This window comes from Caloenas nicobarica, chromosome Z (assembly GCF_036013445.1).
Source record: "Caloenas nicobarica isolate bCalNic1 chromosome Z, bCalNic1.hap1, whole genome shotgun sequence".
Classification (NCBI taxonomy): domain Eukaryota; kingdom Metazoa; phylum Chordata; class Aves; order Columbiformes; family Columbidae; genus Caloenas; species Caloenas nicobarica.
The window spans coordinates 41,373,409-41,400,534 of record NC_088284.1 but is presented as its reverse complement, the minus strand read 5'-3'; the positions used below and the strand labels follow the sequence as shown (position 1 = coordinate 41,400,534).

General features: G+C 37.0%; 1 protein-coding gene across 15 annotated transcripts in view; it reads left to right on the top strand.

The window, feature by feature from the left end:
- Nucleotides 1–27,126, top strand: part of PAM (peptidylglycine alpha-amidating monooxygenase) — a 146,328-nt gene that overhangs the window by 77,375 nt on the left and 41,827 nt on the right. For all 15 annotated transcript variants that reach the window (XM_065655531.1, XM_065655530.1, XM_065655528.1 and 12 more), the window contains exons 4-12: nucleotides 2,933–2,990; nucleotides 9,614–9,701; nucleotides 13,608–13,693; nucleotides 15,115–15,198; nucleotides 23,225–23,273; nucleotides 23,790–23,857; nucleotides 25,533–25,613; nucleotides 25,729–25,805; nucleotides 26,076–26,179. In XM_065655531.1, the coding sequence (XP_065511603.1) occupies nucleotides 2,933–2,990; nucleotides 9,614–9,701; nucleotides 13,608–13,693; nucleotides 15,115–15,198; nucleotides 23,225–23,273; nucleotides 23,790–23,857; nucleotides 25,533–25,613; nucleotides 25,729–25,805; nucleotides 26,076–26,179 (695 nt within the window). The remainder of the gene's footprint in view (nucleotides 1–2,932; nucleotides 2,991–9,613; nucleotides 9,702–13,607; nucleotides 13,694–15,114; nucleotides 15,199–23,224; nucleotides 23,274–23,789; nucleotides 23,858–25,532; nucleotides 25,614–25,728; nucleotides 25,806–26,075; nucleotides 26,180–27,126) is intronic.

The following is a 27,126-nucleotide window of genomic DNA, read 5'->3' as shown; positions in this document are numbered from 1 at the left end:
CAGCCTGGAGAAGCCTGAGAGGGGGTCTTATCCATACTTAAGAATATCCCAAGGGTGGGTGTCAAGAAGACCAGACTCTTTTTAGTGGTGCCCAACAATAGGAGGAGTGGCAACGGGCACAGACTGAAGTGTAGGAGGTTCCACTTGAATGTGAGGAGAAACTTCTTTGCTTTGAGGGTGCCAGAGCACTGGAACAGGCTGCCGAGAGAGGCTGTGGAGTCTCCTCTGGAGACATTCAAAACCCGCCTGGACACATTCCTGTGCAATTTGCTCTGGGTGAACCTGCCTTAGCAGGTGGGTTGGACGAGATGATCTCCAGAGGGCCCTTCCAACCACAACCATTCTGTGATTCTGTGACAAAGAACATGGAAAAAAGATGCTTAACCAGGACAGTTGCTTACTTGTGTTGTAACGCTGAGTCAGAGAGGCATGACTGAGTTCTGCAACAGCTCACATAAATGAGTGGCACAATACCGTTTTAATCTGTACTTTCCAGTTAACAGTCTTTGATTGTAAAAAGAAAGAGCCAGAAATATTAGTATATCTAGGTTTCTAATAATCTTAGTAGATGTTATGGCACATGTAATAAAATCTCAGCCATTGCATCTGTGATAAATCCTAATACTCTGTTCTTAACTAATTTATTCTTAATTGGGTAAGTGATACTTTGAAAAAATGTGTTTTCCTTATTTTTAGTCCACACTGTTTCTAAATTCATCTTGAAAGACAAAGAATCTACTGTTTCTTTCTACTACAATGTAAAACCTTGCTGCCATTGACTTTCAAAGTTTGGGTATAAGGTTCTAAATGAAGGGGTTTTTAAAAGAAATTTACTTCTGAACCCAGTTTAAGTAGAAAATGTAGAATATTTCTTTTTCAATTTCTACAAGGATTTAATATGTTCCTATGTAAATGCATATAACTAGAGTGCACAAAGGCATTCTTGTCAGTTGTATCAGCTGACCTTTGTTCGTCCTTCCCTCTTCTAGCAAAAAGACCCAAAATGGCTTCTTCTCTGTGCACATCACTGCTTTGTCATTGTACCTGTCCTTCTGTCTCTGTTACATTTATTTGTTTACACCTATTTGCAGTGTCTTCTTTTAAGTTAGATTTGATGTTTTCCATAGCAAGAATTTTATCTTCATCTGTTTAGTGCAGTCCTTATGAAAGTGAAAGTCCTGTCAGATTGAGTTTTTGGATGTAGTGAAACTCCAGTAGCTGACATCTTTACTTTCTTGAACAGCCTTAAAAGATGGAAGAATAGGTTTAAAATAGTTAGTAGTGTAGCTATCAACCCAATACCCACATTTCTGACCTTGTAGCCTAATCTCTGTTACATCTAAATAAAACATGACAATGAATTTATGTCTTGCAATAGTAATCTAGATATCCTACATCTTTGGCTAAATATCTCAGTGCAAAGAAGGTGGTGTTTTTTTCTAGATGATGCTTTCGTAGGACCTGCCCTTCATCTAGCTGACAAAGATAGGACTGATTTCATTTTTTGTTTGTGTAATTCACGTGCATTTGAAAATACAATTTTGTGCTGTTCCAATGATTTACTGACTCTTTTTTTGACATACAAAGTAAGAGCATTCCTTTCAACAGGATTGCCTTTTTTAGGTTTTACTATTCTCAAGGACTTTGTTTTATATTGCAAGTTCTTTCGTAGTTATCTAATGTGCTCGTAGATGGAAAACCTGGAATTTTTTTGTGGCCATTGCTCTGAGTTTCCTGTGTTTGCATGTCAATTGGCTCATATTTTAATCCGGAAATACTACCAAGGCTTACGTGCTGAGCATTTTAAACTCAAATCAAAAGTCTTTTAGGCAACAAAGGCAACTGTAGCATCATGAAGAGGACATTCTTGGTAAGTTTTAAGCCTACTCTCTCTTGTCCAAATTTTTCATCCAATTGTTCCAGGAAAATTTTAGGCCTTTACAATGTTTAAGCAAGAAAATCACATATCAAATTGCTTCATTTTAATTGATTGTGTTCTTTTTCTTTGTTTTAAAGGACATATAGTTTTGATAGATTGTCCAGGGAAAAATTTTTTCATTGATCATAACACAATTAGGTGCATGATCGTAACAGAATTAAGTGCATGAATAAAAAATAAATGTATTTCTATGATTGCTGCTACAATGGAACAGCATTTTAAAACGTTTTGGTACAGTTATATAAATTTGGAATAGAGTGAAATACTGCTATAGACGGAAATCTATTTAGCTATGAAGTTATAGAATCACAGAATATCTGAAGTTGGAAGGTTCCTGTAAGGATCATCAAGTCTAACACCCTGCTCCTCGCAGGACTTCCTTATGTTAAACAATATGACTAAGAGCATTCTCCAGAGACATCTTGAACTCTGACAGGCTTGGTGCTGTGAGTGCTTGCCTAGGGAGCTTGTTCCAGTGAGTGGCCACCCTGTCAGTCAAGAACCATTTCATAATGTCCAATCTAAACTCCGCCTGATCCAGCTTCATTCCATTTCCTCGTGTCCTGTCACTGGTCACCAGAGAGAGCAGAGCAGCACCTTCCCTTCCACACAAGCACCTTGGTTCTTAGATTATAGTAAGTTTATAAATACTGAGAAAGGTAGTGCATTCCAAGAACACAATGAATCCGAAGCTCAATAATTCTTTTCACTTTATGTAGCACACTCATTTATTCATGCTGTTTATTTGGACATCAAGAGAGTACTGTTACTGCCTCAAATTTTTACTGGGGAGGGACAGGGTGGTGTTTGTTAACCCCTCCAAATAAATTCAGTGCTAAGGTTTATAAGTATATAGTTTTTTATATATTAATTTGTTCAGTATTGCCCTATTAATCTTCAGAAGGTGTACAGAATTTTGATGCTTATTTCTGTTCTTTTCTTTGTAAGTATTCCCGATTCGAAGGTAATTTCTGTTCTTTTGTCTTTTAATAGTCTGATACTTACTTCTGCATGTCAGTACCCCTCCCGGTGGATGATGAAGCTTATGTGGGTGAGTATTTCTTGACTGGAAGAACATAAGCAAGCCATTTTGAAGAACCTCAGCATTTCCTTTTTTTTCCTTTAACTCATATTGACTTAATCTTTGGCTATCAGTTTCCAAAACGCATTCATCATGGCTAATGGAGGAACAAACTAGAGAGCGCAACTTAGTCAAGATAACGAATTGTATCTGGGAGAGATTCATGAGTAACAGTGGTTAAGGAGCTGCATGCAGATGCCTCTGGCAGTCAGTACCAAACAATCCCATTTGTACAGTATTGGCTTTCTGTCTCTGGCCAGATACTTAGTTCTGGTCCACGGAGCAGACTGTTTATTTACCTGCTGGTACAGGCTGTAAATCCTTTATACTTACAGTCAGTGTTGGCTGCATTAAGATTTTATTATACTTGTCTGGGGTGAAAATAAAAACATAAACCAAAACAACAACAAAAACCCAAAACCAACTAAACAAGAAAACAACCAAACCCTCTCCCCTCTTTTTTTTTTTTTTTTCCTTAGTGTCATGGCATGAATAACATGGCAAACAAATAGCAGGAAATACTGTGACAGTATATAAATGCTGAGATCATATAGATCAGCAAAACAACACCATCTGTTCAGAAGGTCTGTGAGGTACTTTTAATTTAATTTTGCCTTGCTTGGGAACATACAGTTGTTCAGGCAGACAGAAGGCTTGCTGGTTTGGCTGAAGATTGTTTCACTATCAGATCATGCTATAAACTGAAACAAAAGAAAACAATGAGAAGTTAAAATGTCTATATTTTTCTTCCTTTACTTTTTTGTTGCATTTTAGGATAGCTGCATTTACTGTAAATATGGTGGGAGTCCTATGTAGTTTTTGTTGTAGTGTATTACAATATTATTGTTCCATATAGATTTCCTTGCAGAAATCCTTCAGATATAGAATATTTTGTTCAGATTTCCATGTTGTATTATAGTAACTAAAAAAAAATTAGTCCACTTTCTTCAGTGCTTTTTTTGTATATCTGTTTTGTAAAGAAGTCAGAACCTGACCTGACATTTTGGCCCTGTCTTTGACCCCAGAGAGAAAAATAAGCATAAAAGAGAGTGTTTATTGTCCGGTAAACTATACTTGCTGTGTGCGCAGTGTGCAATAGACTCTTCTGCTTTCAAGCGATTCACAGAAAGGCATACTACTAACCTGCTGCTCAAGCAATTTTTATGTAGTGCTTCACTGAGTTGCAAAATTACATAGTTCAATTCTTTATTAGATTGCTGCACATTTAGTTCTGTCATTTGGTGTTTACATGTGTTAAAGCCACATAAACTTCTTTCAGTGGTGTATATGTCTAAAAGGACCTACTAAAAGAGGTTGCTTAAAAGTGGTATTTATACAAAGTCTCAGTGCGAGTCATGCAAGGCAACCCATTTTCTGGGCAAAGAAACCATTCTAGTTGTCAGGTGCAGCTTTGAAGGGTGAGAGGAACTTGATGAGCAAATTTAAAATAAACAAACAAACAAAACCCCATACACAAACAAAACCCCAACCCAAACTCATTCTGTGACTATAAAGTTTTCCCGTGATAGCATTGCCTACAACCTCTCAACCTCTTATATTTGAAAGCTTTGAGAATAAAACAAAATTACTGGTTTTTTTTTTCTTAGTCCGTTCCACCAAAATGAATAGGCACGTAGTCAGTCTTAACCTTGTGATTGGTTCCATCTCACTGCAGTAAAGTCACTCAGAAGCCTTTTCAGTGGAAAAGATTTGTCAGTTTGGAGTCTTCACAATCAACAGAAGTTACCTGATCCTCGGAAATACTAGACTCAAATGTAATCCAGTTGTAAAAAACAGAAAGAATGCAAACTGACCTATCTTGTGTAATACCTGAATAGCAAATTAAATCTTATTCTCAGGAAAGAGATTTTTACAATAGGTGTCATCATCTAAGAAACAAGATGCTAGGTGGACTTTTTCCTAAAATATTTCTAAATACTGTGAAGTGTTGTGAAGCTAATTATTAATTTATTTGTATGCATTTATTTTATGTTGCTTAAATCAGCATAGAAGATTGACATACAGAGAACGAAATACTTGTTTTTAAAAGCATAGCGTCTACATTTTTATGGTTTAAGCAGAATCCGCCATCGTTGCATTGCCAATAAATGATGTAATTAACTTTCATTAATTAATGTTTTACTCTGTGATAGAAGCATCTAAAAAACAACATATGAGCTGTCACTCAGGATTGCTGTGCAGTGATGTATTGAGGAGACAGTGTGTACTCTGAAGCGCTTCAACGTAAGGTGGTGTGAATACAATAACTTGGGTTTCGAGAGAGTGCAGTGGTAAAGCCGAGACCAGAACCTATTATACATGTTTTATCTCCAGTTCGATTTATTTATACATAACGCTGCCGAATAAAGGCCTTCTCCTTTCTGTGGTGTGTTCATTTTTTTTTTGTTTACACTTGAAAAGGACATTCTTATGACAAATGTCCTTACACTTTGACCAAGAATCACTTGTTTATTACTTTTTTTCTTTGCTTTCCTATTTTTGACCGCTTTTCCTCCTGCCTGCAAGACAATGTGGAAGAGGAGGTTTTATTTACAGAAACTGTGTAATATCTTTATCAATGATCTGGATGAGGAGATCAAGGGCACCATCAGTCAGTTTGCAGACAACACCAAATTGGGTGAGAGTGTTGATCTGCTGGAGGGTAGGAAGGCCATACACAGGGATCTGGACAGGCTGGATTGATGGGCTGAGGTCAATTGTATGAGGTTTAACAAGACCAAGTGCTGGGTCCTGCACTTGGGTCACAACAGCGCCATCCAACACTACAGGCTTGGGGAAGAGTGGCTGGAAAGCTGCTTGGCAGAGAGGGATCTGAGGGTGTTGGCTGACAGCCGGCTGAACATGAGGCAGCTGTGTGTCCCGGTGGCCAAAAGGGCCAACAGCATCCTGACTTGAATCAGAAACAGTGTGACCAGCAGGACTAGAGAAGTGATTGTGCTGCTGTACTCTGCACTGGTGAGGCCCCACCTCGAATACTGTGTTCAGTTTTGGGCCCCTCATCATAAAAAAGACATTGAGGTGCTGGAGAGAGTGCAGAGGAGGGTGATGAAGCTGGTCAGGGGTCTGGAGCACAAGTCTTATGAGGAGCACCTGAGGGATCTGGGGCTGTTTAGCCTGGAGAAAAGGAGGCTGAGGGGAGACCTTACCGCTGTCTACAACTACCTGAAAGGAGGTTGTAGCATGGAGGGTATTGGTCTCTTCTCCCAAGTAGCAAGAGATAGGACAAGAGGAAATGGTCTCAAGTTGTAGCAGGGGAGGTTCAGACTGGATATTAGGGAAGAGTTCTTCACAGAAAGAATTGTGAAGCATTGGAACAGGCTGCCCAGGGAAGTGGTGGAGTCACCATCCCTGGAGATGTTTAAAAGATATCTAGATGACCTTCTTAGGAACATGGTTTAGTGCCAGAATTAGGTTATGGTGGACTCGATGGTCTTGAGGGTGTTTTCCAACTGGAATGATTCTATGATAAACTGCAGCAGCATAAATTTGTTGCATATTGGTGAAAGATAACGGCCTTGGAAGAGAGAACTTTTTTATTACTGTATGCAGGCAGTACTACATTTGTTAGTTAGTAGACAATATTTTCAGTAAGTTTTTTTTCAATATTTTTCACTAAATTGGTGTTTAAGGTCTTTGAATTCAGACTTCAGCTTGGCTCTATTCCTAAAGATTTAAAATGAGTCATGCTTGCACAGGGACAAAGGGTATGAGGTTGTACGGCAAAGCTGGAAGGATACTGTACCAGGATTCACCAACTTGTTCAGAGTCTGTTCTCAGACACTATCAAAAGAATGAGCTGATCAAACTTAATAATGAAATACTACCAGCTACAAGGAGGAGTAGAGCAAGTTTTGCCTTGGAGGTATTTTTGCAGATGCTGTTAGTTTCCTGTATTATATTCTTTAGTGGAGGTTCAGACTGTCAAGGCAGAGATTTATGTTTGAACCAGTTGTTTTTCTGTCCCAAAGGTCTGTAAATGCTGACAAAGGATGGTACAGGGAATGTTTGTTTGTTTGTGGGGTTGGTTGATTTACATTTAGGTTAATGTTAGGAACATAGCTTTTGCTCCTGTGAAACAAAATGTGAGATTAATATGTAGTTTTTCAATAAAATCTCCTTCTAGTTACATTTTTAAAATATATTGTGGTCTTATTCTGCCTCATGTTTGATTAATGTTTATTAATAAGTACCCAAACCATAAACTAGATTCAGTCTTTAATGGTGCAGTCATTGATAAAAATCAGGTTTTGACTACTGAGCTGTAGCAATAACTGAGGGGTGCTCTACAGACATTTATAAGAATTGACTTTGACAGCAAGCCACTCAGCCAAGAAATTTGACCATCATCTTCACCTCCTTACATTCATTCACATGAGTGACCAGTGTCTTTTTCTTGTTGACTCGTGGTATGTCCCTATCTGTCAGATTGTGTTGTGGAAATGAAATGGAGCCTTTGGCGTTCAGCAACACAAATTGAAATAATTAGATGATTTATTACTTTTTGTCCATACATGACTCTGAGACACTGTAGATTGTTAGTCTAGTATGGCATATATAAACTTCCCTATTGCCAAGTACTGATGACTTCACTGTATTGAAGGCTTCTAATGTCTTCCTAATCTGCCAAACTGGACACTGATATGTTCATAAATCTCTTTAAAGTTAATTATATTATGGAAAAGACAACTTTTTAAAAAAGTATATCAACTTTATATAATTGAATTGTTATTTGTAAAGATGAACTTCTTAGAAATGAATTTTTTAAATACATAAGTTAACTAGATATTGTTAAAATGAAATTGATGTCATGTTCTCTTCATTCCTGTTTCTCCTGGAGTTCATAATTCAAAGTTGTACTTGGTCAGGAAAGTAGGTCAGACTTTATTCAGATATATATATATATGTACCAAAAATGTTACTTTTATTTTAGTAATAATTTTTTACACTTCTCCTTGTATAAAAATATTTACTGAGTAATCTTCTTTTTGTTGTTTTAAAATGTGGAAGCTGTCAACTAGGAATATAATGCTTTTGGTTGCTATTTCTTAAGCCTTTGGTAGTGACAGGTACTGCATTTTAATTGTAGTCTATGCACTTTCATCATGCTGGCAAGTTTAGCACTTCTGAATTCATATGTGGTACTCAAAAGTACCTTCCCAGGGCACGTGGGTGCACCTCTTACTTCCCAAACCGAGCCCTAAACTCTGGCATGCTCATTTCCTTACAATCTGACTGCATGCCTTATGTGTTCAAGCTAGAATTTGACTTGAATGCCTTTACTTTGGGCTGGTTTTCCTCACTTGTCACAACAAACCTGAGCTCCAAAAATAGGGTTAAAATCTATTTGATTTTTTTTTTTCCTTCACGAAACTGGGACAATAATCCACATCATCATTCACTTCAGGAACGCTGCCTTAGCCACATGTTAAAATACTGAGTTCAGAGTGTAGATAAATCTGCAAACTTTGGGAGCAGAACAGCATTTCAGTGGCTTGCAGCTTCACCATCTGGTTATTATAAGACTCGTACAAGAGCTAAAAGACACTTACTTGAAGGTTTCTTGGTGTCTATGTTTGTGTAAGGGAAGGAGTGACTCAATTTTGGAATTTCTTCTGGAGGATAACCTTAAAAACCCTCCAAGGTCCTTCTCTATCTTATATGAAAAAAATTCCATTGCAAGCCTTGCATCTGACATCATTTCAGTAGTAATAAAGCAAGTCATCCAATGTAGTTTGCTTCATTGCTAGAAATGCCATCATTGTACTTTCATGGTCAATGTTACAACAGTGTGACACTGGTAACCTTTTTCCTATACTAAACAGGATCACAAATATTTGAGAAACAAAACCAGTGTTTTGTTTATGACATGGGATAAAGAACAGACATTTGAGTATTGAACATTTGCATTAGTCTAAGTTGTGAATAATGAGAAATATTTGGTCAATGAGATTTTGTTGACTTTAAACAAATCTTGTTTTCCATTCCAAAGGGTTTGACATGTTAGTGAGAATAAATTATAATCCCCTCTTCGAACTATTGTCCCAAGAAAGTTGTAGCAAAAATGTAAACCACATGGAATACTGGAAGAAGATATCACTTTAACTGATGCATAAGATGTTACTTGCTCTCAGCTGTAACTTACTGTTTGTTCATGTTTTTGATGATGAAGTACAAGAAAAGCAGGAAAGTATTAAATCACAAGTATGAATTTTGAAGCTAGATTGACTTTAGACTGGTTACAGTAAAATGTTGTGGTTTGGGATGCATTCATATGTTTGCTAAGTGTCATATTTAACTTCTGGGGAAAAATAGAGCAATTTTGAGTGGGAACTTGGAATTCCTTTTTTGTAATAAATAAGTGGTTTATGGTGTTTTTGCTTGCGAGACAGCACGTTGAATGGGAATTTAAGGAAAACTTGTAAGTGGAATGCAGAAGGTAAATAAATGAGTGGGGATATACATTCCTTGTTTCTAGTGTATTACAGAGCAAAAAATGGCACAAAATGTTCTTCCTTATGTAACTTATGGTGAGAGTAAGGATAGCTTATTTATTTTTTCATTTTGTTTTTCAGTTGACTTTAAGCCTCATGCCAGCATGGACACTGTCCATCATATGTTACTCTTTGGATGTAATGAACCTTCTTCTACTGAAAATTACTGGTAAGAATTGCAACTTGCTTTTGTTATTGTACTTAGCTTTTCTTGTGTTAATTGCTTTCACATAAACCTTTTCCAGTGTCGCAATTCTTTTGTAAAATACAAAAATTTGGAAGGAAGAAGAAATCAATAACATACTTCAGCCCTCTGGCTTTTCCAGTGAATTGGTGCTATTCGTGCAAATGTACCTGGCCTTCTGAAAGGCTGTCTAACAGTACAGGACCTGTGCTGGCTCTGCAGAGTAACACCTTTGCTGCAACATGGTAGAATCTTTATCTGAACAAATGCTAAAGAAGTGCACAGGTATTTCTCCCTTCTTGAAATACCCAGGTCTTTCCACAAAAATAAAGTAGGCTCCTAGTGCTCATTTGCTCAGGTTTTGCCCAGTGCAGCAAAAAAAAGGTGTAGCTGCTTCTGTTTGTTGATCATAATTGGCGATAAAAATGTTTCAGCCACTATGACAAGAAGTTTTGCCTGAGCTGATAACCCATGTTGAAATCGAAGTAGCATGCCTGAGCTGATTCATCAGAAGTTCAGGTTCTCCATAGTTAATCAAGAATACACTTGAATGATTTAAAAGAAAATGATGAATTATTCAGAACTTCTGAGTCTCCTGGCAAGACAGATCTTGCACTGCGTCAAACCTGATGCTGAAATGAGCTCTCATGAATGAGATGATTCATAGACCTAACCTTTTTTTAGAGGTCAGGTGAGGCAACTTTAAATCATTATCTAATCTAAACAAATGAATAAGTACATGTTGTAGATCACCACCCAGTAACTGCGCCATCAGATTAGCTGCTTCAATTAAAAAGCAAGCATGGTTTTGGAAGCTTATGACATCAATAGTTCAGTAAAGGTTGCAAAAGATGTCAAGTCTGGTTCAGTGAAACACTTGTACTTCAGTGCTTGGGGGAGAGTAAGAACAGTAAGAACACTTAAGTTTCTATGTGCCGTTTCTTACTGTTGTCATTGCCCCAGAATGTTCTGCACCGTTCAACTCAAGAGCTGAAAATAATAATTTTTCTTATTCGGTCACCTCAGTTGTCCTTTGTTACAAGTCTTGGTTAGATTCAGGGAGTATAATAGAGTATAATAGAGAAAGACATTTTTTAAAAGTTATTTGTTTTCCTAAGCAATGAAAATATCCTAAAAGAATAGCCAAATACTGGTCTTGCTGACATAATTAAATATGTTGCTTTCAGTCTAGGTAATCAATCAAACCCCAGTGTCATTAAAAAAACCCCTGAAAACCCAAAAAACCAGGTCCTGAGCTTACCCAAGATTGAGGAGAATGCATTTGGAAAGTCCGGGAGAGTTTGCAATAAAACAAAGACCCAAGAAGCAGACAGTAATCTCTGTTTCTATGCCCTCCACTCCTCCACACCCACCTCAATTTTGACTGGAGTCAAAATAAGTTGTTAGTACAATACTGGATAGTATGCAGTTGAAGTCCATTTCTGTGCTACTCATTCTATTCAGAATCTCATGATATTTTGAATGTAAAGAACCTATGAATTTCAGTGATTTGGTTTTTTTAATTTGTTTGTAAATGTATACTTCTTTACTAGCTTCCTCCTTTTAAATCTGTATGTCAGTTATCTTAACTCTTCTTCATAATCTCCTCTGGGTTGTTTTTTTTTCTTCTGTAAAACTTGGTATTTCAAGATCAGTGTTGATGGCTAAATGAGACAGTTGAGCATTTTTTAAGCAAAATTAAAGAGTAATGTGTGTATTTCATCTTTCTCTCCTGCAGTCTTCTTCCTCCATTGGCCAGTGTCTCAGGAGGAAAGATTGAAACAGCCTACATAGGTTTTTTTAACCTAGCTAATGTGGTCCTAAAAAATACTGTGGTTTAAAGAAAGGCTAGGTGGCCCAGGGTGTGGTGGTGAAGCTGTGATTGCTTGTGGTTTCTGTTGTTGTTCCCCCTAATCAATCTCTTCAACACATTTCCGAACTGTGCAGCTCAATACCTGATTAGATGCCTGAAGTCTTTTGTTTTTTTCAGATTGTAGCAGCTGAAACCTGTGCAGCTTTTACCTGCAGCTGTATGAATTGTTAATCATGAAACATTTCACTTATCCTGAAATAAATTTTGCTTGTTCATTGGGGCATGTTTGAAGGGGGAGATGACCAAACTAGTGCTTGTGAAGGTCTAGAAATAGGTGTTATGAGCAAAATTAATAAAGAGGAAGAGGTGGCATGTTCCCTTCTGTCTTGGTAGTCTGATGATTATGGCAATGCTTTCTGTCAGAAGAAAACACAACACCCATGTTGCAGTAAGGCTCTCTGAGATCACAGAAACACATAATGACCTGCAGAGGTGGTTTTCCCTACATGCCAGACAAACTGGTTATGCCAGGGAGAGCAGCCTGGAAAGAATCACTGTCATTTGTTCTGAGAGGTGGTACATATCGCTCAGGCATCTTCAACAGAAACGTTACTGACCCTGCATCTGCTATAAGTCCTGGTCTGTATGCGTTTGTACTCTTCATCACACTGTGGATTCTATTTTCTCCAGTATTTAAGGTGACTGACACTATGCTTTATGTGTACAAATATTTTCCAAGATCTCATTTTACCAGCGGTAACATACAGAGAATGGGCTGTACCGTGTTGTTTTGGACTGAAACCTTGGCATAGGTATCGAACTTTGTTGCATCTGGCTTGTATCAGTTGATGTAGTCTGAACAGTTTCAGGTTGAGGCTTTCTAAAAGTCATGCCCGTGTATACTGCACTCATGCAATGACTTCTATGCTCTGTGCTCAGTGCCACGATGCTTTGCCACTGAAGAAGGCACAAATACACCCTGTAAATAACCTTTTTCCCTAACAGAGGATTGAGAGGGAGAAGTGGCTTCTAGGTATGTGATTGGAAAGCTCCTCAGTGTCCCTTGTTTTTTTATCCATGCATATCATCCTGTAGTCTACACCCACATAAGTGCCCTCTTGGATGTACTCCAGTTACATCGTGCTGTCTGTACAACTGTGTTTGATTGGCCTTTTACAGAAACAGTAGTGTCTGTGCCCTGAGTTTCTCAGTTCTTGCAGATTCAGGTATCTAGAGCTTAACAGTCCTTGGGAGTCTTTCGCACTCCACCTGTACTGTCACCTGGAAGGTGTTAGCCGCAGAGGCTAGGGACAACCCTAGAGTTCTCAGTTATTCTAAGTATTTGTGACCTGTTTTTTTTTGTGGTCTGTGACATGGTAAGCACTTCTTTTAAGGTAAGCACTTAACTTTTAAGGTAAGCACTTAACTTTTAACTTCTTTTTAACCTGTGGTCTGTGACATGGTAAGCACTTCTTTTAACTTAAAGCACTGAACTACTGAACTTGTGTTAAGTACAGGGATGAGCATGAGTGCTTCCTACCTGTTGGTTCTTATACAGCTTCTGGTCACCTTTTTTTGTGAATGATTTTTAAACGAATTTTAGTTATCAATTTTGACTTAAAGCTTTGATGACTTGTGGGCTTTTTTCTGCTTTGTGCATGAGTCCTGTCCCTCTGTGTAAATGTGGTAGCCATTGTGGTTTTGTGGCACTTGAGCTAAAAGTGCTAGAAATTTTCATGTGGTTCATTCTCACAAAAGTTGTGGGGTTTTGTGGGGGTTTTTTTGTTTGTTTGTTTTAATCACTGGCTACTAGGCTGGCAAGGACTATCAGAAGTGTCTGTGGTTTTGACCCTGTTTGTGTAACACTATCTTAAGGCAGAGGGAGAAAAAAAAAGTGAGAAGGAGAGTCTGATGATACTTGGGAAAGCAATATACATTAAAAGAACTGTGTTTAATCAAAATACATCCAAAAACATCTTCGTGGTTTTGCATGTAATTCACCTGCCCTTTTCTGATTTTAGAGTTAAAAAAATGTATTAAACTCTATTTCTGTTTGTTTTCTGTCTTCATATTTTTAGGGACTGTGATAAAGGAACATGCAAAGACAAATCTAACATTTTGTATGCCTGGGCAAGAAATGCTCCACCCACCAGGCTACCCAAAGGTATTGTGCCTTTAATGTGAAGTTCTTGTGTACAGGGCAAGGGAGAAAAGAGGATGTGGAAGTAAGCACCTGACGTATCTAGGAATCTCCTATAATATTTTTATTATGTCTAGTGGATGGGAACCATATAAATATCAACAACATAAACTGTAAATATATTATGCTAGCTGTCATACTTCTGAGTTTTTTGTCATCCTGTTTAGGATAACCATATGGGTTATAGTAAGGGGAAAAAAGGCTAAGAGAGAGATAACAATCATAGTATAATGTTTTATTTTTATATAGCATTAATCTTGCATTTCCTACTTTATGTTATTGGAAGGGTACTATTTATATACCTTTCATAGCACACAAACTGCACTATAATATTTTTGTGTGTTTGGGAAAGCACAAACGTGTTCAATCTGAACATTGACATTTTTCTGTGTATTAAGTATACTTGACAATTTAATGTGCATTTCATTTCTTGATGCTTTGATGCAGTTGAGCAATATGTTTATATACCCATTTTTGTATGATAAATGACTTTGCTAAATTCAATCAAAATTTTTAAAGATACTTGGAGTGGTATGTCTGGGACACGGCGAGAAGTGGTTCTTTCTGATAACCACTAAGGGTTCCAGAAGTATCTGCCATCTGTATAGCCTTAGCCTGAAAATAGCTTGAATTCTAATTTTTTTTTTTTCAATCTTTTACTGCCTCTTTTTGTAACCAGAAGCAGTGTGCAGTATAATAAGAGGTTTATTTTTAATAATCTGTTAACACACTTATAATCACAAATGTTATTTTATTTGGTTATCAGAATGTCAAGTTTAAAAAAATGTTGCTTGAGGAATTCTACATAAACCTGGTGTTTCCTGTTAAACCCCAGCTAGTAATAATTCTCTTGTCTCTAAGCTGTCCATAAATACAAGGTTTGTGGGAAGGGTTCATAATGATAATACATTTGTGCACAGAGAGGCTGCAGTCCCATTTGTAAGTAGGCTTTGCAGTGGGCAGTGTTTAAACTAGTGGGATTCACTGACTGGATAGCAAGAAATTGCTTTCTCTGCTTCTTTTGAAGAGTGTTCATTGTAGAATCAATTTAGAGAAATCCCTCTTGGTGATAGTAATATTTTGCAATTTCATTATTCCATATTATTTCAAATTCCTCCATTTTCTTCAATGCCTGTACTTACTTCTGTCAACAAGTAATATAGCTTCATAATTTCCACAAGGTGTTTTCTGGATACAATATTAATTTACATCTCAAAATATTTTACTGCAGATCTCTTAATTCTCAGTGTGTTCTTAGTAAGTCAGTGTTAATCAGTTTGTATCATTGACAGGTTGAATGAGAAATGAAAGTTCTACCAAACTAGCAATGGTGAACCATCTTGCATTTTACTGTTTCTGAAAACAATGCATTTTCCTTCTCTCAGGTGTTGGATTCAGAGTTGGAGGAGAAACAGGTGGCAGATATTTTGTGCTCCAGGTACACTATGGAGATGTTAGTGCATTTAGAGGTATGTATTTTGAAATTTGTTCTTTAGGTTATGACAGTTAGAGCATCAGAATATTTACATTATTACATTATATCTAGTCCATCCGCCCTTGCTCAAGCAGGCCTGCCTACAGCCAGTTGCCCAGGACCATGTCCACATGGATGGAGATGCCACAACCTCTCTGGGCAACCTGTGCCACTACTCAGTCACCTTCACACTAAGAAAGTGATTCCTGATGTTCAGTTTCAGTTTGTACTCATTGCATCTGGCCCTGTCACTGGACAACACTGAAAAGACCCTGACTTTGTCCTCCTTGCACCCTCCCTTCAGGTATTTTTGTACATGGATAAGATCACCCCTGATCCTTCTTCTTTCCAGGCTGAACAGTTCCAGGTCTCTCAGCCTTTCCCCTTAGTCCCGTCATCATCTTCGTGGCTCTTCCTTGGACTCTCTTGGGTATGTCCATGTCTCTCTTGTATGGGGAAGCACGGCACTGGACACAGTGCTGCAGGTGTGGCCTCACCGGTACTGAACAGAGGGGAAGGATCACCTCCCATGACCTGTTGGCAATACTCTGGCTAATGCAGCCGAGGATGCCATTAGCTTTCTTAGCAGCAAGGGCACATTGCTGGCTCGTGTTCAGCCTGACGTCCATGAGGACCCCCTGGGCCTTTTCTACCAAGCAGCTTTCCAGCTGGGTGGCCCCCAGCATGCCGTGGTGGCTGGGGTTCCTCCCCAGGCGCAGGACTTAGCACCTCCTTCCCCTTGTTGAACTGCATGATGTTCCTGTTGGCCCATTTCTCCAGCCTGTTGAGGTCCGTCTGAAAGGCAGCACGACCCTCTGGTGTATCAGCAATTCCTCCCAGTTTGATGTCATCAGCAAAGTTGCTGATGCTGCACTTTGCCCCATCATCTAGCTCATTAATGAATATGTTGAACAAGACTGAGCCCAGTATTGACCCCTGGGGTACCTTGCTAGTTTCCATGCTCCAACAAGACTTTCAACCACTAATTACCACTCTCTTGGCCTGGCCAGTTTTCAATCCATCTCACTGTCTGCTTGTCCAGCCCATACGTTATAGGCTTGGATCAATGAAATTTGAATTTCATTAATGCACTTTGAGATATTGGTGGTCTGAGATGTTTTGGAACAAGATTAATTAATTATTTATATTAATATTTCATGTTGTACTTTGTTCTTTACACCTGAAATGCCTTGTTCTGACACCTTTGAGTTGCATGAATTCTTACTTTTACTCTGTGAATCACATGCTGTGTAGAGTTTTTGGGTTAGGGCCTCTCTGGCCTTCAAGAACAAAAACCTTCATTCTCTTGGAACTTCACTGCAATACATTACTGTGAAGGATTTAAGTGAAAATGTGAAGATACTCATAGGCTAAGTGTTAATCAAAATCTTGGACTTGAAAGGGAAGTAAGCTGAATAATAACAAAAATTTAAGGTGGAATATGCATTACACATAGTTCGAGCTATGCCCATGGCCTCTGAATGCTTCTGTGGCACTCTGGTAAATGATTCACAGATTGTACTTGATTTCGAACAGTCAACATGTTGTTCTTAGCTTCTCAGTGCCATGCTGTCTCTCTTCTGTACACCTCTGACAAGGTTTGGGCAATACTTACCTAGATTTTTCAGCAGCACTGTCTGAAGCTGAAGGTATGGTTTGTACCATGACATGAATATATGATGTAACATAATGGCTGTAATGCTAACTGAGAAGGAGGAGGTGTGATGGGTTGACACTTGCTGGATGCCTGTTGCCCGCCAAAGTCTCTCTGTCACTCCCCTCCTCAGCTGGACAGGGGAGAGAAAATATAATGAAAGGCTCATGGGCTGAGATAAGGACAGGGAGATAACTCACTAATTATTGTCACAGGCAAACCAGGCTCAACTTGGGGAAATGAGTTTATTACCAATCAAATCAGAGTAGGATAATGAGAAATTAAACCAAATCTTAGAACACCTTCCCCCCACCTCTCCCTTCGTCCTGGCTTCAACTTTACTCATTAATTCTCTACCTCCTCCCTCAACAGCAGTGCAGGGGGATGGGGAGTAAGCATCCCGATCAGTCCATCAAACGTTGTTTCTTCTGCTCCTTCCTCATCACTCTCTTCCCTTGCTCCAACATGGGGTCTCTCCCATGGGAGATAGTCCTCCATGAATTTCTCCAGTGTGAATCCTTCCACAAGCTACAGTTCTTCATGAACTGCTCCAGCATAGGTCCTTCAGGAGCAGACCGCTCCCATGTGGGTCCCTCACAGGGTCACAAGTCCTGCCAGCAAACTTCTCCAGCATGGGCTCCCATCCACAGGGCCACAGGTCCTTGCAGGAGCCTGCTGCAGCATGGGCTCTCCACAGGATCACAGCCTCCTTGGGGCATCCACCTGGTGTCTGCAGATTTGTTTCCCTCACATATTCTCACTCCTCTCTTTGGCTGCAATTGCACAGGGTTTTTTTTCCCACTTCTTAAATACGTTAATCACAGAGGTGCTACCACTGTTGCTGATGGGCCCAGCCTTGTCCAGGAGCAAGTCTGTATTGGAGCTGGCTGGCACTGCCTCTGTTGGACATGGCGGAAGCTTCTATCAGCTTCTCACAGAAGCCACCCCTGTAGCCATTGTGGTACCAAAACCTTGCCACACAAACCCAATACAGGAAGGGGTAAGCTGAGTGTGCCAACACTGTTTAAATGGAGCACATATGCAAATATGCACAACTGAAGTTGAAAGAATTGATTTTCATCAGACAGTTCAGATGGACCCCTACAGCCCATGAGATTCTTTGCCCACTAAAATAATGAATAATTAAAGTTACAAACCACTAAAGAGGGCATGTTAGTTGAGAGCTTGCTCTTCATTATTGTTTGGGGACCGTGAGAGTTCTCATTGTTCATTTTCACTCTTAAGTATAATTTATGTGTATGCAGTTAAAAAAGAAACAAATGGGGTGTGTGTTTGGAAATTTTTATTAGTAAATTAACTTCGTAGTCAAAGATTCTACTCAAAAATTCGCCTTGCCTACTTAGAGAAAGTACAGTGAAGTAAGTTAGCACCTAAAATTAAACGTACATTTTACAGCAACACACCCCTCCTGCAGCAGATTTCCTTATGTTTTTGCCTAGAACATCTGTGCAAGGCTTAGAATAATCAATATTGTAGGTATAAACATGCAAAATTTTGAAAGTTTAAGAAGTGTGAACTGATAGGACTATAATTTAGGAGGTTATATTAGTGTCATTTACTGTTCCAACAGTTATAGAGTATGATAGAATGCCCTGTGTTTTATTTCAGTGCCTTTCACTTGGTAGTCTCATATCTTATTTTTAAAGTGAAAAATAATTTGCCTTTTCTGCCATTTTTGTGAGAAAAAATGTTTTTAATGTGTCTGCCTGTGAAAATTCCAGTAGAGAACAACGTAATTTAAATCTCACAACAATTTAAATATCCTGAACATTGATTGTGGTGTTCAAGGATATTCAATGCATAAACTTCACCTAGTTTTATAGGTATTTTTGAACTTCAGGAATGACCTAGAGAGACCTTTCTTGTATGAGTGAGAGGTCTGTTGATAACTGTGGCTTGTTGAAGTATGACAATATAGCCATTACAGTTTTTATGTACGTGCATGCAGCTGTTGCAACTGAGAATAGAGGACCAACAATTCAACATACTCAGTTAAGTTACTATACTTTCAGTAGCACACCAAAGATTCTGAAGTACTGTTCATAGTTTAGTTTTCTGACTTAGAAGTCATTGCAAATATAAAATATTTGGCTTGAGGTAGTAGTTATTTATGTATTAGCACCCAATCCTACTTCCTATAATATTTGAGGGGGTGAAATATTGTAGTTAAAATTTATCAACTCTCATTTTGAAGTGTTTGTAAAAAGCATATTTCTTCATTTCATTAACCAGTCATTAAAATAATTAAGCTTTCTCTCTCTTCTTAGCTATGATCCAGAGCTAAGTATTCTTATTTAGATATACATTTCATGCTCAGGTACCGAAGTAAATCTTATTCTACCTTGTCTAAAATACATGTAATTTAAAAATAAGCTAGAAAACCGAAAGTAAATTCCCACAAAAAAACGGGGGGAATGTGCAAAGAACCATATTGAAAAACAGTAGTTGCTCCATTTGACTTTTTATATTGCAAAAGCAAAAATTATTTTGTTGTGAAGTTATGGTTGATAGTAGATACAGCTACGTAGCAAGTTGCCAGAAATTTGTGTTTTTATATATTCATAAGTGTTTAGGGTTCAGATTCAGATAAAAGTAAATCTACCCATCTTTAGATCTATAAAGACAACCAGTCACCTTTCAGTTTGGGCTGTAGGTTTATGCAGTGTAATTGTCACACTGTTCATTATTTATTCTTCTGTATAAGTACATTCAGATCTGATTAAAAAAATTTGGGTTTTTTTTTTCCTGTCCCTAGAATTTGTTTTTTCCTGCCCCTGCTAGGACAAAGGCTAATGTTGTTTCGAACCCACCATACTATTCTCTTAGTCCTTTTAAGCACATGTGAGAATATAGACCTTATCCCCAGGAATCAAAGTAATTAAAAGTTATCAATAATAATCTCTTTTAACTTGTTCTATGTGAAAGGTAATCACATATAATTTTCTGTGTGTGTTACTGTTGCATTGTTTGAAGCAATATTTTTTGTCAGTATACTTGAGCAAACTTTTGGGGAATTCTCTAATTTTTATTCAACTTTGGCTTCTTTCTTATTCCCTTTCTTTTTCCCTCTCTTTTCTTGCACGAGGCACAAATAATATTTGCGTTCTTAGCTCCTTCTCCTAATCCCCACTTCTTCACTGAGCATACATTTATTTCTTCCTGCTATTATTCTCTACAAGAATTACGTTACCCACATCACATATAGTATCACAGACGTAGCTTTCTATGATCTATTATTATATCCTTCGAGCAAATCAGTCATCTACAAGGTACTTATTTGTTAAAAATTTTGTGCTGGACCAGGATCAACAATTTTTTGTCTGTCTTCTATTTGGAAAGTAAGTATTTTAGGCTTTAACATGCTCTATTGATTTTGTTTGACATAGGTAAATAAAATAAGGGAATATTTAATATGATTGTGTTACCTTTGCACATCACACAAAAAGCAGTAATAAGCACAGCTTCTATTTTTTTCGAGTTGGAAACTCTGCCTGGACAGTTGGGTTTGATTTGAATCTATAAACTATTTTGTCCCAGGGCAGTACATATTTGCTGAATAGCTCAACCAAAGGAGCCAAAGTAGTTAGATAAGCCAGACTGACAGACTGGAAGGGAGGCTTTAAAATTTTGTTTGGTTTGTGCATTGTTTAAAGATATTTTTTGCTTAGGTCACACAGCAAAATTCATAAAGCGTTTGCACTGGGAACTGGCATGGCCTTGTTGCAGTCAGCATTCTTGGGTGCAGAGTTCGGCAGCTTTGAGTGTTTCAAGGAGGTGAGCTGTAGGGAGGGCAAACAAGGAAAAAGTGTTTCCAGCTTTGCAAATCTGTAGTTGTTAGAAGAATGTTTAGCTCGGTCACAGCTAAATGTAACCACAGACAAAATTATAATGTGCTGTAGGAATTTCTTAAAAGTCTGACCAAAGTATCCATCCATTATTTTACTCTTGACACAGCATTGCAGATCAGATTCTTGTGCCAGAAGTTGATTTATGTTTCTCCCAATACTGGTTAACATGATTGCCTGGTATAGTAGCAATAATGGCTTTCCCACTGTCTTCAGTTCATTTTGAAATTGCTCAATTTAGTTGAAAATACTGAATGAAAATTTTTTCCATACTCTGAAAATTTAAATACTGTGGAAGTACTTTAGTATTGACAAACTGAAGTATGTTGGAGTTGTTTCCCTCCTCCTGCTGCGCAATTCTTAAAAGAGACACTATGACATACTAAGGGTTAGATTTTTCAAACATGACTCATGTTTGGCATATGACAGGTTTGGTTTTATTGTTTTGGGACAGTTTTTCAGCAGTGTTTAAAAGATAACATGGTGATGTTTTCAACTGCAAATTGCAAAATGAAGGGACACAAAACTACTGCATTTTAAATTTTATTACTTTAAGGAATAAGTGAAGTGTTCTATGAGGAAGCAAGCATTTGCCATCTTCCATTAAAACTGGTATGGCACAAACTTTCTAACAGTGTTAAACTTATTAAAGCTCGATTCTGCAGCATCACCTGTGTTATATGAATAGCCAGAAATTTAGTCAAAAAATTAGTTTGAAATGAGGAAGATGGGGCAAAAGAGACCTTACAACAACTTTCATAGCAAACATAGAGATACTGAGATTGTACTTGAAGCTTCCTATAGTGAAGAGGAGGATGAACAGTATATACATATCTTGAACTTCTTCTTAAATCTTGGACAAGGAATTTAATTTTTCTTTCACTTGAATGTTTTCCTACTGTTCCCCTACTTTTGTCCTAATAGCTTAGTCTTTCTGGTGCTTTTGGACTGATGACTTGGCCATTTGGAAGCAACATTTATGGTTGAAAACTAGTGCTTATTCTGGCATGGCATAACTTCAGTTTTTCTTTCCATCTTTAGTCAGTGCAGACCGTATCTTGAATTAGTCATTTTCTCCTTATCTACTCTAAAGTAGTCTTTTATTTGGTCCTGTCTTTTCTCTCTCCTTCAAACTTTTCTAGTCTTTCTTTCTGTGATACCTCCTTTAATGACTTGCCATACAGTGAATGTATTTATGGTTTGGTTTGGTTTGGGGTTTTTTTTCATCTTTAAGAAGTAAATTTCAAAAAAAAAACCCAAAACAAAACATTTGAAGGCTATATTTAAAATGTGTTTTAAAGACTGTACTTCAGTGTCTACTATTTTTCTGTACAAACATGCGCGTTTGCATAAAAACATATATAAGAATGTATGTTGCTGTACTGAAAATCTCTATTTTCTACAATATATTGTTTATTTCGCTGTTTTGTAGAACAGAGAAAATGTAAGTAATACAATGTAGTATGCAGTAATATGTGCAATAATGGTTCAAACCAAACTGAATATTATCCCTTAATAATGAAATGTGATGTGACTAAAATACCTAATGTCTGAAAAACTAAACTGATACTTGTTGAAGTCTCCCTGTTTTGTCCCACTCTAATAATTATCCTTGTGTTCAAATGCATTGCTTTTTTAAGTTCAGAATCTAGCTGCTGATGGGAGGAAAATCTCTCCCAAGTTGCCGCATGTGAGCAGATCCATAGCTACTCTGTTGTCTTTCTTACCTGAAGAATATAATGTTGGAGGGTATTTTTTCAGCATTTTCTGTTTTACTTGCTTTGGAGTTATATCCATCTTCTAACTACAGCTAGCTTTGGTATAAACATAAGAAAAGGAAATTTTCTTGAAAAAAGAACAAGGGTTGATCTCTCAGATCACTGACTAAAATTGAGTAACTATCAAGACAACAGTATCTTTAAATTAAAATGTTAAATATATTAGATAATGCTGATACAGTACATTAAGAAATGAATGAACTATTTTTACTGTCTTTCTATGATAACCAATGTTAAACAGAACCACTGTCTGTATTGGTATCTCACATTCACCTGTTGACTTTATTACAAGAATTTCTGGTTGCTTCATTATTAATGGCTAACATCACCACTTTTCCACACATCTTTCATTTTTTTTAACTTCTGTCAAGATACAAATTTATTTGAAGCAAACCAACTTTTTCTGCTATTATAAAAATTACACTGTTTCACGTCCCAAATGCTAGTTCATAAACATCTGCAATTTCTATTGCCAAAAAAGCAGTTAGTTTTTCATCCATTAGAGTTTTGCTCTATACTAGGATTTTGCTACACATGCAGCACTGTGATATTCAGGTTCGTGCAAATGTGAGTAATGTTTCCACAGTATGAAAGTTTTAATGCAAACAGTAAAACTTATTTTGCCTTCTAGTATTTTTATACAGCAGAAGAATGTTATCAGTATGAAATAATTTTGCAAGGGCTCAGTTGCTAATGATTAAAGTGTTTTTGTGATTTATACAGATAAACACAAGGACTGCTCTGGTGTAACTTTACATCTGACACATCAAAAGTAAGTGTCTTTAGAAATATCTATTTTTAGGTACTTAAATAAAATAAAAATACCTGATTTTTTTCATTAGAACAGAAGGCATGGGAACCCCTTGTTTAGATTCATTTGAAAACATATTAATACTTCATAATATTAAGAATTTTGAAGTCATGTGTCATCTCTTGGCAAAAATTTTTGTTTCTGCTAAGAAACTTGATGAAACAGTGCTATCAGTACTGAGTTAATCCATCTTAATGTCTTCATATTTAGAAATTTGAGACAAGGACAGCAATTATGTAGATGATTGTTTTGTCCTATTTCAAACACTTTGTAGAAGATGCTTTAAAAATTGTAGCTCAGTATGAAAAAAAGGAGGGAAAGAGAAGTGCTGTGTAACAGCTGCTTTCTCAGTAGACCACTTTCAGGCATAATCAAACATGTAGAAATTGGTAGTGTTAAATGGTATTGCATATCATGTCACTTGCAGTTGGGTTTTACAAAGGACTTGTTTAGCAGAGCTTGGGTTTTGAATTGCAGGCAGCCTTTGATTGCTGGAATGTATCTTATGATGTCTGTGAACACTGTAATACCACCAGGCGAGAAAGGTGAGTCATAATTTTACGAAGTTGTTATATAATTTCAGCATCTGATTTATTTTTACTGCTCATTGTTGAAGAAAATCTAGCAGAGATTTGTTGAACTGTTGAACTGGACAAATAATTGCTTAATTAAACAAAAGATGAAATAAAAAGTTATAAATTTAAAATTGTACCCCATTTCCCAATGTCTACATCTGCAAAGATGATTAAGGTTGTAGAAAACAATGCTGAACAAAACAATAATGATCTGTGCAATATTGAAGTTTCAAAGTGTATTTCTTAAGACTATTTCTTAGAGTATTTTTTTTTTCTTCTTCTTAGTATTTTACCAAAAAAGTTCTACCTATTTTCTTACTCCCCTTTTTTTCCCCCTAAGAAGAAGTATAAAATCTTTTGGACTCTTCTTCACCTGCATTTGCCATTCATGCTGTTTGTGATTTACTAAGAGTTCAGTTTTACTAAATATATTTCTAGCAGTAAGGAGCTGCTCTTTAAAAATTTTATTCCTATGTCCCTACTTGGTTAAAACGTCAAAATGCTGAAAAAACACTGTAAAAGAAAGTTTCCAAGCAGTTTCTGTTCAGAATCCTACTAAGTGGATTTTATCTAAAACTCAGCTTAGATAGTCCTAATCATTTCTTCACATTAGCATAGAATTTTCTGTTTTAAGGAAGCTGAGCACCAAGTTTACTTTTTCTTACAGTATACCAGAATTTTATATTAGATATATGGTAACAACATTTGTCCCATCTACAGTTAGCTGCCTAAACAGAATGAGGTGATGAAATGCTGGGCTGACTCCAGCTGTTGGGTGAACTCAGCAATTTGAAATCTGTTTTCATTTGAGTTGAAACTTAACATGTTTTGCTCTTCAATATGAAAACATATCAAACTGTACCACACCTGCCCAGTATTTGATCAATACAGAAATCTACTTTTTCGGCTGGAGGGATGAGGGAAAAGGGAATAAAACCAGTTCTGTGCCTGTTGACTACTGCCTTCTCATGTTCTATCAAATTTGCAGTTCTTAAGTGAATCATGGAGTTTTTTATAATAGGAAAAATGCAGCCAGTCCCCAGATGCCTCTCAGAGAGGCATTCACAGAGGAATTTCTCTGTAGACTCATCCTTAGCACTGTTACTGCACCAAACACAAGTATTAGCCTGCTGACATTGTCTGTACAGCATTTCTCTGCTAAAGTCCGTATCTAAATCTAAATCTCTAAGACTGGGTCTAGAACTTTAGTTAAAATCAAGCCTTCGTTATGAATTTTATCAGTTTAGAATTATATCAGTTTATTTTAATTTTCTCCTGTGTACTTATCATAGCTTTGTCTATTTTAATTGTCCCGTAACATAATATGTAAGCAAACGTATTACTGTACTTCGTTAAATAGCAGTAGTGAATGCTGGAAAAAATGATACTGAGTTTCAGCACTAATTTGGATGTATGTCATCACAGATTGTAGTTTTCAAGTCATTTGTACTATATTTTATTAGTTTTTCTTTACAGATATCTTGAGATAGGCACTGCACAAATATATTATTCAGTATCTTTTGAAATTGTCTTGTGTCCAGTGTAGGTAAACCACTTTCACACTGAATTAAGTACAGCAGTGTAATATTTCTCCGTTTGATATATAATGTGTTTTTCTTTGTTTATTGCCATCATATTTTAACAGTGGTTGATGCAGACATTGCCTGCCATTACAAAAGGTTTCCAATGCACCTTTTTGCCTACAGAGTTCATACACACAGACTAGGTAAGAGTTTTATTGCAACATAGGAATATCAAATATTTAACAGAAAAATGCTGACACTACAAAATATTTTTTTAGAAGTATGTCTCATGTTCACATACATATTGGTATGTTATAGGTAAAGTAGTGAGTGGATACAGAGTGAGAAACGGTCAATGGACATTGATTGGTAGACAAAGTCCACAACTACCACAGGTTGGTTGTTTTTTTTAATTCTGACTGTGAATTTTAATTATCAATATTTAAAACTGAGAAGTTGTATTGGCAGGCATGGTGTTTGCACTGGTACATGTTGTGCCGCTGCAAGTGAAGACTGCCAAGTATTATCATGATTACATTATGATGCAAAAACGCTTCTGAAATTACTTTTCAGATGTGTAGCACTGTCATTCTTGTGTGTGTGTGTATTGACGTGAATAATATGAGATGCTTTCACTAATTATGGTGAATCACCCTCTCTTTCAGGCATTCTATCCAGTAGAACATCCTGTAGATGTTAGCTATGATGATATCCTGGCAGCTAGATGTGTGTTCAGTGGTGAAGGCAGAACTACAGAGACACATATAGGGTAAATGTTTTCTCTTTGCTCCATTTTTTCCAAGGTATTGGTTATGTGTAGAAATGTATTTGTTTCATGTCTTCTTCTAAGAAAATTCTAACAAACTGTTGAATTTTGCCAGAATGGTCTGTTTTTATGTCTAGTCTGCTAAAGATCTAACTGTACACAATATTCATTGCCATTACTTATGTGAATAATCATTTTGCTGAAGTGTTTAGAAGATTTCTCAGGTGAACATATGCTACCAAACACCTTACTCAGATGTTGGGCTGTGGTGCACTTAGCAAAGGATTCAGAACATCAATTCTAGAAAATATTTTTTTAATAAGTTGAAGTTATTGACTGTTTAAAACAAGATAATAAAGCTTCACAATTTCTCTTCATTATTTCAGAAAGAAAATTTATGGAAACTTATAAAATTCTGATAAATTTTGACCCATCATGAAATCTAACCTTAAAAATTCGGAATAATCTACATTTTTTTAATATAAAACTCTACAGGCTTTTATGAAAAACAATGAAAACGTAAATAACTAGTAAGGATAAACAAGAAAATCTGAACTGTATTTGTCTGTGATGCTATTCAGCCGAAGATGACAGACAGAGCTCTGTAAGATCAAGTTGACAAATAAAACTGTAAAAATAGATGCATTATTAATATGCTCTTTGCTGGTTCCCATTCTTTCAACTGTAATTTACTGCATATGTGGAGATATCAAGATACTCCGCAGAAATCTCTCCATTTGGGAAGCCGAAGCACCCCAAGGGATGAGTTTTTTAGTGCATTGAACACCCTGAGATTGCATCTCAGTAGAGGGGTAAGGATTCAACACAAAATTATCACCTTTCAGTGGGTGTTTAAAGTACTGATGAGTAGCTACTGAGGCAAAATTAATTGTCTGAGAAAAGGTTTTTACAAAAGCCATAACACTAACAAAAATATATCCAAAACATTA